The sequence below is a fragment of the Volvox carteri genome (assembly GCF_000143455.1).
Source record: "Volvox carteri f. nagariensis unplaced genomic scaffold VOLCAscaffold_4, whole genome shotgun sequence".
Lineage (NCBI taxonomy): Eukaryota > Viridiplantae > Chlorophyta > Chlorophyceae > Chlamydomonadales > Volvocaceae > Volvox > Volvox carteri.
Window position 1 is genome coordinate 2462821 of NW_003307547.1, and position 13782 is coordinate 2476602.

The 13782-nt window shown below is 52.8% G+C and overlaps 2 protein-coding genes across 2 annotated transcripts in view; one reads left to right on the forward strand and one right to left on the reverse strand.

Annotated features, from left to right (window-relative positions):
• Positions 1 to 978: 978 nt before the first annotated feature.
• VOLCADRAFT_120411 (uncharacterized protein) lies at positions 979 to 7508 on the reverse strand (the record flags this gene model as incomplete). The annotated part of the gene is made up of 14 exons (XM_002946969.1): positions 7288 to 7508; positions 7162 to 7206; positions 6796 to 6866; positions 6038 to 6152; positions 5497 to 5657; positions 4803 to 4919; positions 4374 to 4482; positions 4225 to 4331; positions 3380 to 3514; positions 2846 to 2926; positions 2285 to 2494; positions 1949 to 2005; positions 1431 to 1690; positions 979 to 1285 (listed from the first exon to the last, which is right to left on the reverse strand). The coding sequence occupies exons 1-14, from the start codon at positions 7349 to 7351 to the stop codon at positions 979 to 981; spliced, it is 1839 nt and encodes a 612-aa protein (XP_002947015.1). The 5' UTR covers positions 7352 to 7508.
• A 3516-nt stretch (positions 7509 to 11024) lies between these two features.
• Positions 11025 to 13782, forward strand: part of VOLCADRAFT_56160 (uncharacterized protein) — a gene marked incomplete at both ends in the record, with an annotated part of 3112 nt that continues 354 nt past the window's right edge. Inside the window, 5 exons of the mRNA XM_002946783.1 lie at positions 11025 to 11134; positions 11532 to 11664; positions 12929 to 13017; positions 13381 to 13427; positions 13706 to 13778. Of these exons, the coding sequence (XP_002946829.1) occupies positions 11025 to 11134; positions 11532 to 11664; positions 12929 to 13017; positions 13381 to 13427; positions 13706 to 13778 (452 nt within the window). The remainder of the gene's footprint in view (positions 11135 to 11531; positions 11665 to 12928; positions 13018 to 13380; positions 13428 to 13705; positions 13779 to 13782) is intronic.

Genomic DNA, 13782 nt, shown 5'->3' on the forward strand with positions numbered 1-13782 from the left:
GTTTAGGGTTGCCAGGCGGTGTCGCTGTCGATTATTCGATTATTCAGGAATTGCGATTTCCTTGGGCTCTCGTCTGTTGAGGAGTCTTCTTCGGGGCTTCCGGTGGTTTGTTAGTTGGCAGTGGCCTGCTCCGTGTGTTGACGACTGTGGGAGCGTTACATATCTGACTATTCCATTCCCCAGCAAGGCCGAAGAGGGTAGGACGTTACCACACACGCGCCTGGCACCATACTAGTTCCATACCAAAATGTCTCATTTTTTGGCAAGTCCTTTTTCTGGCAGCCAGCCACTTAAAATGGGGCTTCGGCTTTCGGAACCTTGCAACAATTAACAGATATATAATACATTATTGAACAAAACTGCATTGCAGCATTATTTCGCCTGGCGTGTAGGGTAAACCCCGCTAAACAAACCAAGCGCAGCGGAGGGGGAACGGAAATCGCAGCAACGGGCATTTTCCACCGCAATATGAAAGATATTGCAAAACATTACGCGAACATGGGTAAGCTACATACAAGTGTAACCTACCCCCCCCAAGGACCAAGGATCAGATATCACCTGTTACTGGGCTCTGGAGGCAAACAGAGCACGGAGAGGCAAGTACCATGTCCCCAGGGAGCAGCGGTTTTGCCGCTGTTGTGGTATTAATAGCCAAATCGAGAATGAAAAACACGTGTTATTGGAATGCCCAGCCTATAATGATAATCGTGCGGAAGAGGAATTCGATCATCAACAGAGCATGTTGGAGGCCATGAAATGGGAACCAGTACGTCTGGTGAAGATGTTGGAACGTATGTGGGCGCACCGCAACTCAGTTATTTCCTTGGGGCGCTAGTCTAGACTGATGTGCGGTGTTTCCTGTTCTCCGTGGCTTTTAGGCGTATAGATATTGCCCTTGAGCCTTCGGCTCGTATGCTTAGTTTTACAGGTATGGGGTCACGCACCCCCAACCATGTAACACACACACACACGCAGATATCACCTAGATACGTTGTACAACGGGCATATATTGTTGGGCGAATTCATTGCACACAGGCCCACATTCCCGCCGGCGGGTGCCGTACAGGTCACGCCGGGCCGGGCGCAGTACTCTCGGCAGTCAAACCCCACCGCGTTCAGGTTCACATTCTTGATTAGCCAGTTGAGGGTGGGGCGGGGAGTCGTGGCGGCTCCCGGAGTGGGCCCGTTGGCGAGAGGACACACACACTCAGGTCGCAGGTTACGAGAGCCGGTGCCGAACATCTTCCTTGAATCGCAATACTCGACGCCGAACACTACCGCGTCCCTGCGAGTCGGTTTTGAGCAATCATGGCCGTATGCATAATATAGATAAATAAGCGATTGTAATGAATATATGAAATTATGATAAAACAAAATCAAAATATTTGTAAGCGTAGTGGGGAAACTTAGTTGTCATAAATAAATCTTACCATTTGATATTTCGGCCGTAATAGTCGCATTCATCGTATTCCCAGCACCGTTCGTTGAGAAACCAATCGTACTCGGTAGCTACAGCTCGTCCATTAGCAAATGTCTGACTCAGAAGGTCTAGCGCGTTCTTCAAACCGGCTGACAACCTCATCCCGTGCGCGGCGTCCAGAAGCGCAGCGTTGTAAGCCAGCTGCTGAGCCTGCGTCACCCCGCGCTTACCCGCCGCCACCGGCACATTGTCGTACGTGTCAACATTATCCTGCGGTGTTTGTTCGTACCGGTGGCACCAGCGGCGTTAATGTCAGCGGCGGCGTGGCCCCGTCAGCGACGTGGCCCCGCATCTCCTTTGTACGGCACTGCTACGGAACATAAAACGACGGAGCCCGGTTCCAAACGGAAGCCATAAAACCGCTGTAGTGCTTCTCGTGCAGTAGAGGACAGATCTGAGCTTAGTCTTGATGAGGGAGTTCAGAAACGGGAGGGGGGGAGGGGTGTGATTGGGTTGGTGGGTACTCACCATCTCAATGCCGTCGCAGCCCGCCGCCACCGCAGATCGCATCCTGGGGATCATCACCTGCCGCCGGGTGAAGGAACGCCAACCGCCAACCGCATTTGGGGGACGGGGACGAAAACCGGGGAGAAGCAGTGTAGGAACCCGGGAGGAGGAGGGGTTTCCGAGGGGGGGGGGTTGTCCATTCATTTGAATTGCGTCGGGACCACCGGCGGCGACAGCGGTGAGTGGCAGCAACCCTAGTCGCGGATCTGACCAACCAGTTTTTACCGCGTTTCCATCAAAAGCCAAGCTGGAACTAAGATGTAAAAAAAGGCTGCACGACTGTACAACTGTACGTACCTGATTAACAAGCGCATTGCGCGTGTCGTTCCTGTCTAATGCAAACCATCTTTCCTCGCTGAACGGCGGTTCCATGTACGCCAAGTACAGCGGCCCCGGTACGGCAGATCCACCGAGCTGCTGCTCCAGCGCTGACCAAGAGATGCCGCGTTGGCTGTCCGCACTCACACGGGCGGGCTCGTAGGTGCCGACGCTGAAGTAGCAGATCAACTGCACCACGAGGATTTGACAAGGAACCGGAAAGGCATATGGACATTCGTGATATTTTCGATGAAGAATTCTAAAAGAAACAATGATTTTCAACGTGATTTCCAGGGTGACGACCGAATCTGGACACCCTATAGGATTACCAAGAAGAAAAGGTTTCATCGCGTCAGATGAACCAGAACGGAAAATCCGCGGGCGACAGGGGGTTAAGTCCGCATCAAAGCTGTGTCGCACCTGTGCTTGTGCTGAGGTGTTTGACTTTCATTTGACCACCAGAACTTGCAGCGCATTACAGCGCTTATTAAGAGCCTTGACTAAACGTACAGCCAACGCTGGAGGATGTGGACGACATACCTTATAGCTCGAACGGGTAATACCCAGCTCGGCAGCTTGGGATAGCAGCGTAGAAACCATGTCCAAATCTACGTCAATAACCTTTGGATGGACATAATGCGGACGAACAGAAAACAGGGTACATATAAAAGGGTCCCGTAAGGCCCGACAGATACAGGCCGGGGGGGATGACAGGGGTTAGGAGAGGGAGGGTAGAAATGGAGAGGATGAAACCGGGCTCTTGGTGAGGTCAATAAATAAAAGTAAGGCTGGTGGAGTATAATCAACTGCTGAAGAAAATCAAGCCAGATTTATGCTATGTTAGTGATGACAGTGCAATATGACCCTGTGCCCGTTGAACCGATGCCGGTCGCAGGGCAGCAAATGGGCAGTGGGGGAGCGAAGGTGAGGAGGGATGAGGAGTTGATGGATGTAATTGGAAGCCGGGGGACGGGGATGGAGGGAGCTGGGGTTAAGGATTTTCTCAATTACACTCTTCAAGGTCCTAGGTCCACGGTTCGAACCCTGCTCGTAGCAACAATGTCGCCTTATTACCTGCGGCCTGGTGCGCAACATGGGCCGGAAGTCGCTACCACTGAGCTGCCATTGCCAGCGAAGTACTCCGGACGGCCGCCAAATTGACGATGGAGACGATGGCAGCGGCGGCGGCGGCGATGATGATGGCGCTGCCTTGGGCGACGGCGAGGGGGGTGGCGACTTGGCGGGGGGCGGTCTAGACGGCGGCTTTGGGGATGGAGACTTTGGAGATGGCAGCGGAGGAGGAGGACGCTTGGGAGGAGGAGACTGCGGCAATGGCTTTGAGGATGGTGGCGGTGGTCGCGGTCTGGATACCGGCGGTGGGGACTTGGCCTGGTGCCCCGTCGCAACACAACATGAGGGTGAGGGCGGGTGGGCGGGTGGGCGGGTGGGAGGGGGAAAAGAAGTCAGACCAGGTGATACAATTACAGGTAACCGGGGACTTACAGTACATCAGGCCAGGGGTGTGCATGTGCGTATGTACATATGTGTCTACATATGCGCGTGTGATCGATTTTTCTACGCACAGCTGCTAAAGCGTATCATATGTTCGGTACAACTTAACTTGTAAAACTACAGGAAAAGGCATCGCTAAACCAACCACTCTAATTAAAACTCGTCAATTTAAAACTAAAGTAATCGACATTTACAATAAAGAGAAGGGCTGTGCGGTGTTGTACACAACACCGCACAGCCCCCGCTCCAGTGTTGTTTATAGGGTCTAGTTTAGCACAGCGTCATGTCTGCGCGGTCTTCCTAGCTCGCTCCTGTCCGATTCCCTCAACCCCCTACCCTCCCCGCCTCTCCCGCAGATAGCGCATCACACCTCCGTTTAGCGGAAACTCTCAACCAGCTCAACCCACCGGCGCAACGATGCCCATGAAGGTATCGAAATAGGTGGCCAGGGTGTCCCAGGGATTGGGCATGACGTCATCCGTGACATAAATGTACGAAAACGACCTGCTAGCGGCTTGGTTGACGAGTTGGGGCAATGCGGTGGCGGATGATTGACCATGCAACATCATGGCGCAGGAGCTCTGAGTCGGGCAGTCGCAGATGGCGCCGGCAGCGTAGTCACCGGCCCAGGCCGAGGCGTAGTTCTCGTAGCGTACGTATACGTCCTGTCAAACGTACGGCATGATGATGCTAAAGTTCAAAAAACGAAAAAACGAAAAGTTGTGGGAACGGCACGGATGGGAAAAAGAGGTTCTGCTGTGTGTTGGAAGCTGTGGCATGTGTGCAGGTATCCCATACGAACTTCAAACCTTAAGTCTCACGGTTTCTAAATCTCTCCATACCCATCGACATGTGTGGATCTTTCTTCATCTTCTTTTTCCGTGGGCTGGTAACCCCTTGAAGCACAACAAAGGAAGCTCGCTTCACTGGCATCCACCTTAAGACCGTCGACATACATACATATCCTGCCGTACAAAGGACCTACCGATAGGCCTGCCAGCGTGCAGCCAATCTTGGTCCCGGGGTTGAACACAACACGAGCCGAGGAGTTACGACTGTACACAGCATTGGCGAGGGCGCCGTAATATGTCACTGCATTGACCTGCCGGACGGTTGGGGGGTTGGGACGAGCGGCTGGGTGAGTGATCAGCTGGGCATGTAAAATAATACTTGTGACATTGCAACGAAGCTGCGATAGAAACACTAACTTGGTTATGAAGTTAGGAAAATCATCAAGAAGAAATCATTTTCTTTATTGGATAGACATACACACGCACACACACTTCGTATCACGACCCAAATCGTTTATTCACTCACTTCCACCCCGCAGGCGCATTGCCATGCGACACGGGAGCAACACGGGCAGCCACACGGACATATCCGCTGCCACATGCGTGCATTGCCACGCGCGCGGGCTGGGTGTACACACGCATGCAGCTTGCGTTACACCTCCCACAGCTGCTCTCGCCCTGTCGGCCCCGCATTCACTCCTAGCTCGAGATGTACCGCAGGCAGATGCTCTTGCTCTTGTACTACACATCACATCACATCACCTTGGGCCGTTGGGGGATCCCACCGACCGAACTAATGCACACACGACAGCATTATGCTGGTACGTACGACGCTGCTGCTGCTGCTGCGGCTGCTAAGATCCACGTCGGCATTATGTTCGTACGTACATTTACGGTGTTGGCGACGACCTCGTCGAAGAATATTCCCAGCAGCAAAGACCCGAAATTGTCAAACCACGAATTGACTTCCGCAATCACATCGGCCTGGGGCCGGGCCTTAGACGCCCCAAAATCAGCCATGGTGTGCACGTAACCGAATAGCTGGACGCCTGGACGGGGGGACGTGAAAGAGGACGTTGAAGGGAAAAAGTGGATGCGATGAAGGCGGGGAAGGGAGGGAGGGAGAGGGGGTAAGCGGGAGGACGGCAAGAAGGCGGGGAGTGAGTGGATGTGGGAAGGTGGGGAGTAGAGGCGGCGGCAAGATGCGCAGGTATGAGGGGAGGCGAGCAGAGGAATAGGAAAACATTGCGACAGATCTCCAAAACGGGTCGTCACATCAGCGGTAAAGGGGAGGGAACGCTCCGTTCGTACAACCCCCCTGAGGGCTGTGCGAGGGAGGGGCTGGTGGGAAAGAAACAGACGCCAACAGCAGTACAACAGCAGTACAACAGCAGTACAACAGCAGTACAACAGCAGTACAGGAGCTCACCGGAGTCGTACAGCGTCTTAAAGGCCGTCGTATACAGCGAAAAGCTGTTAGTGGGAGGGCCACTTGAATCGCCAATAACAATAGCAAAGATGCTGCAGCTTGAACCGTACGATGCCTGCGGCACCGTACATTTTGCAAAAGGGCGCCGTGCACATTTATAGTGGATCATAAGCTTCGAGAAATCGCCACCGCCACCATTTAAATTGCCTTAAATCGTTGTCTCTTATGGTGTTAGTTGCAATTTAATAACAGCTCTCTCTTACACAGCCTGTCTCTTCTACGTTTTGCACTCTCCTCTTTCGTAACCGTATACTCATAACCAGTAAAACCAATGTCCACGATATTCTCACTCTCCTGCGGTCTGCGCTTTTCACACGTCCTGTACTGCACGCTTATTGCCGTAATCGACTACAAATACTCTCTCAGCCTCTTCAGTAGCACAGCCAGACACAAGTCAAAACCCGCTGGCCCCCTTACAAGTGCTCCGAAACCTCCATTACAACTGATCAACGAGAGCCTTCTTTGGGCACTGCTGCCGACTGCACGGCCTCACAGCCAGGAAGGAAAGGATCACAAAAATCACACGGTCCCGACAATTTCCGGCCCTCTCATGTACCCACAGGAAACCGACCTCTACACCGCACGCTGTGAAACAGTATGCCCCACGGCCTACAGAGTTAGGGCACGTTTTCGAAAGACGAGTGTGGGATCGTGTGAGATGGTGTACGGCGGGTTGAACGGTGTACGGCAACACGTACCAGCTTACTGTAGGCTGCCGTCTCCCAGGGACCAATGTACCAAGGAATCAGGACACCCATGCCCGGGGGCTCTGAGCGCCGGCGAAGTTGCGTTTGGCAGGAGGAGGGTGGGAGTGAAGCCGGGAGTTAGGGAGAGGGGAACAAGAAGTGAACGTTGGTTTTTAGCTAGCCAGGTCTAATGACAGGAACTTGGGTTGAAAGAGATGGTAACCAGGAGCGTGGTCATGGTCAAGGCGTTTGGGGTGCTGACATGGGTGGTTTGGAAAAGAACTATGTGCGCATGTTTCTTCTTTTATCATGTCATTCAAACTAAAGAATGGTGGGCATTGAGGAAATTATTATTTCGCTAGATACTGCTGCTCATACCTGGTCCGCATGGATGCGCTGTTCCGGTGCGTATGTGCGACCAGCCTGCGCAGTGGGATGGATCGGTACTGAGTAAAAGTATATCTTGTAATGCGTTGAGTTTCTTAATCGTTGCGGAGGACGCGCCTGCCAACACCAGCAGCAGCACCGATGCCGGATACCAAGCGCCAGCACTGCGCCTAGGAAGCATAGCTGGTGATGATTACTGAAAATGAAACGTTTGGGTTGTATATCGGTAGGCAAAATCGTGCAGTTTGCGCCAGACAAAGAATACAATTGTTTACTTACAGATTGGGCACGTAATTATACAGTATACGTAACTATTTCTTGTGTGAAGTCATCTTCGTGTCAAATATAAACTTTATGTAAACTGCTGCGCCGAAACGGGACCAGGCTTTGAAGGCGTCCAGAAGTTGGATGACTGTACCCGCAGTACGAAGGCAGGAAACGGAGTTGAACGGGTTAACCCAATCGATTGGAAATGGCACCGGTAGAAGAGCATCATTCTGAGATTCCGAATCTGTACGTGCTAAATAAAAACTTGCACTTGCCGCTGAAGCTGACCGGCCTCTGCACGACTCTTCTGGTGTAACGCGGATGCCTTGTGGGAAGATGGTCGCCGCAAATGCAAAATTGGACGCCGCCAGACCATACTCACTTTAAGAGTATGCTTTTAAAGATATGAAAATTAATCATATCCAAGTTTACAAAGCGTCCGTCAGCTCCTCGCTCAAAACTGGGACGCGCGAATCCTTTGCCCTTAAGCCAGGGCCCTTATGGAAAGGGGAACAAGCAACTCCGGAATTGACTCTTGTCTCCTTATTCCATCCCATTGTTTACGTAAGTGACAGGTGGACAAGTAGCTAGGTTCTCTGCGAGCTCCAGGAGGGTGCAGCCCTCCCTAATAAGGCACTGAGGGGCAATGCCTATGATTAACTTAGTTTGCCCGTTCCATCGACTCTACATCAGTACCTAATTGAACAACTAACCGTAGGAGGCGTGTGGATTGCGAAGGCAGTTTTGCAACGTCATCTATCTCATGTATATAACCCTGTTGTGCAATATATTCAGGGTTAAAGGATAATTAAGAAATCGGTGTGGCTTCTTTGTCCACCCGAAGTCTCCACAGCAGCCTCTTCACCATCCTCCCATACCCATTGCCAGGATAGGCAATCTTGGCCATCCCCGCCTGCGTTGCATAGCTTTGGCATTCGTCTTCCGTTATAGGTCTGATGGCGGGGTGGCCGGCATAATCCAGCACTTGGGCCCCTCCTAATTGTGACACCCGGTGGAGGCTGGATGAGCCGCAGATGTGTATACAGGCGCTCGCCACAACTGCAGGTTCACAAATACAACCTCCATTTGCAAACCTATCCTTGCACGCAGCGGTATTGTCGATATCAATATGGCTCCTTGTAGCTGCATAATGCTGCCACCTTCGAAGGTGGCATTTGCAACTGAATTCAGTTGCAAAGACAGAGGGTGGGTACTTGACGCCGAACACTTGCTTGACCCGCCCAACTGCTGCTTTCTCGCTGTCATGGATTGCAAGGACCTCTGCTCTGGCCCTGTGGAATGGAAACCATATAAATGTGCATTAGATGTGCATTTGCTGCAGTTCGTTCAAATGGCGCCATGTGCATTGCAACATTCAAACCTGCATGCCATGGGTTCTCAAATACCATTCACATGACTGTAGAGGATTTTGTAATTGGAAATGACACCTAGCAAATGGTAAGGATGCCAACATTTTCAATGTTTCGCATATGTAGTCACGGAGGTTGGCCCCAGACATTGGTGAATGGTGAACATGCCGATCTGTGCTCGCAGGGTTCGGTTGAGCTGAGGCATGAGGTGAGGGGTGTTAAGGCTTGGAGGAGGACAGCAGTTAAGGAAGTGAAAGGTGTCCGCTGGTGTAGTAGCTGGTACTCAGTACATGTTGTATCCTATAAAGGTTTTCTGCAACGGTTTGGGCTCCGAATCCTAACTGTCGGTGGTTAGCTCGTCCGGTCCGATTTACCTAACTGATACCCGTCAATCCCGCTGTCGGTGATTACAGGTTTAACTAATACTGATATTAGTTTAATTGCGGCTACTGTTAGCTGCGGCGGCTAAAGCGACTACCGTTAGTCGTCCGCCGGCCAAATGCCGCACTGTTGCGGAAGTCCATATCTGCGTATGGGCGGGGGTTTTACCTATGTAAAGCTGGGACCTGCGTCCCTGTTTCGTCTGACCGAGCGAGAGTAGTTCCTGCGAACTATGGCTGCTGGATACCGCGCTGCCCAGTGGAGTCTCTGATGACTATTTATTCAAGACACTTGTCTCAATCGGTATCTTTCGATGCCCCCATTATGTGGTTGTGTCCTCTGTCCCAGCCCTCTGTCCCCCGAGATAACCGGGTTGCAGAACACCGATGCTGCAGGAGTGGGTGCCGCCGTGAACGTCCCATTTGGGATGGGCAGTGAATGCATCACTGTCCCCAAAAGAGCACGTCTGGAGGGTAAACAGCACAATCGCATGCTGCCAAGTGCCATAGGTCATGATAACCCCCGTGCCTTTTGGAGTCAGCGACAGGAGCTGCGCCGTTGATGACAGCTTTGCCTGGTGTGAGGCTTGGCGACTGGTACACAGGAAGTGCCACGCCTTCCTGCTGGCAGGACATGAGGAGGGAAGGGGGCCTTTCTGCAAGGGGCCATCGTGCCAGAGTGCCAGAGTGCTTGGGTTACAAACACATTCCCGTCTGACCCATGAGTAACTTCCTCCCAGTCACTTACATAATATTCTGTAGCACCCACCTGGAGGGTTGTTGCTGGTGCGACTGCTGTTGTTGCTGCTGCCGCTGCTACCCCTGAAGCAGTGACAGTCATCACTGCTGGGTGCGTGTGTCCCTATAGAGCTCTATAGGGACAAGCTGCATGTACCCATCGGTCGGTCCGCTGAGCACGCCCGCGGCGTCAAGCATGTCGCCTTCTTCGTCTCTGTCGGCGTCTTCAGCCTCGCCTATGTTGCTGACCTCGCCAATGTCACCGGCCTCGCCTTCGGAGCTAGACCACGAATGGTGCACCATTCTTCGTAGTCGGCAGACATTTCACTGACATAGCCGTCGCTGTCCGCCTCCGCAACAGCCCCATCCTCAGCGTGATACATGGGATGGGTCTGTGGTGAGAGGTATGGCCATAAGATGAAGGACTAGGGCTCCTTGGTAAAGGCAGGGAAGGGTGCACCTTGGTCCGCATTCAGCTGGTGCTCATTTTAGAATGAACGCTTTCCATGCATACTAAAGGGTTTTACCCAAAATAATTGCAAGGAGAACGTGGGGCTTGGGCGGCCACCTCGGCAATTGCCACCAACCTTGGCCGCGAGCAGGATCCAGGGCACCTTCACGTTCAGCTAGCTATTTGAATGATATGGCCATTATTGCCTTGCCCAGCAGGCGAAGTTTCAGCGTTCGCGGGATTGGCCAACGGCCTCATTCGTTAAACGGAGAATGCGATTTGTTACAGCGGACCCCGTACGGGTCGAGTGCATCAGCACAACACTGTGGGCTTGCGCTGAGTGTCCAGCTTGTCAGGCCAAGCGCACTAACATCGCTGACGTTAAACGGAGCCAGGCACCTCCAACGGACTTGCAGCAGTTGGTCGACGTAACCGGTCGTACAGTTTTCCGGCCCCAACAGCTTGGGTTTTTTCGTTGCGTTTGCATTACTTGGTGAACTCCGTTCGCATGCTACTGTCCAGTTTTGTTTTCATCAGGCTTCCTGCAACCCATCGTAGCCACAGTAGTCAAGAAGATGCCTTAGGACATTTAAATATTATAACGGACAATTGTAATCAACTTGTGTGCGAGGCCTCGTTATGGCTGCAATGTCGGAGGCCACAGCTTCCCCTATCCAGGCTCGCCTTGCGAACGTGCGATACGCTGAAAAAGAATACTGGAATAGCAGATACATATCGCAGCCCTGCGAATTTGACTGGTGAGCCTGACAACCTGTTGCATGCGTTCATTCTTCGCACAAGTTATAGGCATGCACCTTGAGAATGTAATAGCGCTAATGACTCCGTCACATAAACATTAGTTACGTAACATATGGGCAGACAGGACAACTGCTGTTTGTTTCCGTTGGGTACTGTCTTTCCATGAATGTGGACGCGAAGCCAGGCTAGAGCCAAATTATGCAGCTCTCAGGAGAGGACCCATGTATGCCCGACGCTATGCTGAATAACAGACGCCTCAGAAGGGGCAGCGCATTGCGTCAAATAAAGAGGATCTTTGGCCCGCCTTGCTCTCTGGGGAAAACTCTGGGGAAACGGGACAATAACAGAGGAAGCTCTCCTCTCCTCTCCCCTTTTCACCTCTGGCATGTCTGCAAGGTTCTACGGCTACACCGCGCTACGCAAGGTTGTTCGAACCTTCGTAAAGCGCACCAAGTCCGTGCTCCATGTCGGCTGCGGCAATAGCAATTTCCAGGAGGGCATGGCCAAGGACGGGTATAACGTCATAAATGTAAGCGACCAGGCGCATTTGGTAAAGATAAGACCCGAGCCTCTGTCGTTCGACATCTCCCGTACATCACTTCAGTTCCGCTTTTGAAACCCTGTGTATATGTACTCTGCCCGCACCGTATGTTTGTCTGTCTGTGTGATTTGTCCGCCGACAATGGGTTTTCTTTTGGCGCTTGCTGCATCATCATATCACCATCATCATCATTTTCGTTCACCATCTATTTTTTCTGGGGGAGACCCCCTTTCCGTACGGGGAGACGTGAGCAGGGATTGGGTGCGTCAGCGGGCGGAGCACGTTCTTTTGCCTGCCTCCAGCCAGAAGCAGTAGCAGCAGCAGTAGCAGTAACATCCAGTTCCATCCGTCCACGCATTGAGACATACAGACACACCCGCCTGTGCCGCGTATTGGGGCCCCCGGGGTGAACTACCCCTCTAGTGCGAGTTGGCTGACCAGCCCCAGGTAGAGCGGGGCCGGTCACGGCCCGCGGCCTCTGGGTGGTGCCGAGTAGTGGTGGTCTCAGGGCCGGAGTGAGAGGTCGTAGCCACGTTTGCTTCCGGGCTGAAGACAGCCCAACGGTAGGGCTGCCCCTCATCACGGGGAGGAGGAGGGGGGGCGCCCGGGTGATGTTGTGCAAGGGGTGAGGCAGCCGCACCTGCTGCTCAAGGCACAGGCTGCCCGGGGGGAACTGTGCATCAGCGCGTGCTGAGGGAGGTTGGTTGTGAGACCGCCTTCGTAGCCACCGTGCGCTCTTTTCCATCATCAAAATTACATGAGCGAGGTACACCGGGTCGTAGATACACCCTCGGGGGTTGGGTCGTACAGTCCCATGCGGTCTATCGAGCAGTACGAGGGGGGGCGCTGTGGGGACCGCTCACGTCCCTCTCCTCCCGCCGCTAGGGGGGGACAGTGCCGTTGTGGGGGGTAACCGTTACCGTTGGGGTATGTACGGCTAGGAGGTGCCGCTGGCCAGTGTGAGGCCCGGATCGACGTGTAACAGAACACACACACACACATGTATATATATATGTGTATATATACATGCATCCACACACACGCACACACGAGAGAGGGGCAGTGTGGTGGCTATGAGACAAAGGAGTCGTGTTTCCTCTCGCCGTATCCGTGTGGTTTGTTAACCTGTGGACTGCTGGTACGTGAGTGGAGTACGGATGGCCCCGAGGCAGGGGCACCGCCGTACCGCATGCACATACACACATACATCTTACAGCCCCCCCTCCCCCCCCCTCCCCGGCTGTTCCCCCAGACCGATATTTCTGAAGTGGTCATTGAACAAATGCGTTCCAAGCATGCGAACGTTCCCAATCTCCATTACGTGGTTTCGGATTGTCGCAAGTACGGATGTACGACTGTACGGCTGTTGCAAGTTATGGTTATGGGGAGGAAAGGGGATATGACTTTGGCCATATCATAAGCAACAGTTATCTTGAAGCAGTCATCAATATAGGCGACATGGGACGGTCTGTCTGTATGTCTATCTGCTTGCCTAGCTGTCTCTTTATCTGTCTGCATGTTTGTCTATCTGTGTGCTCCTGGGACGGGTGGACAGGGAAAGAGTGGACTCGCAGTACTACTGCCGTATTCCTCTTGGCGCCATTTTGTGGTGGTAATGCTGCTCTTTATGATTATTACATTTATACACCCTCCTTCTGATTGTTATTATTATATCACTTGCCGTGTACATGGTGGCCATCGCAGTATGTCCGAGTTCCTGGATTGCCAGTTTGGCAGCGTCATTGATAAGGGTGAGCATCCATGTGTGTCTGTCTGTCTGTCTGTCTGTCGTCTGTATGTATGTGTGTGTGGGGGGAGGGGAAGATGTCTGACAGCCCTACGGGGTCACCCCCGGGCACCCCCTGTGTGTGTGCGGCATCTCCACCCTCCCCTTCCTCCTCCTACAGCTCCTCCTCCCGCATACCGTTCCTAACAGCATCGACATCCTACAACCGCCATTATGTTTGTGTATGAGTTTATGTTTGTACCTACGTACGTGCGCACGTACGTATGTATGTATGTATGTCAGGTACTGTGGACGCGCTGCTCTGCAGTAAGGATGCCGCGGAGAACATCCGGAGCATGTTCCGGGAGGTTTCCCGGTGT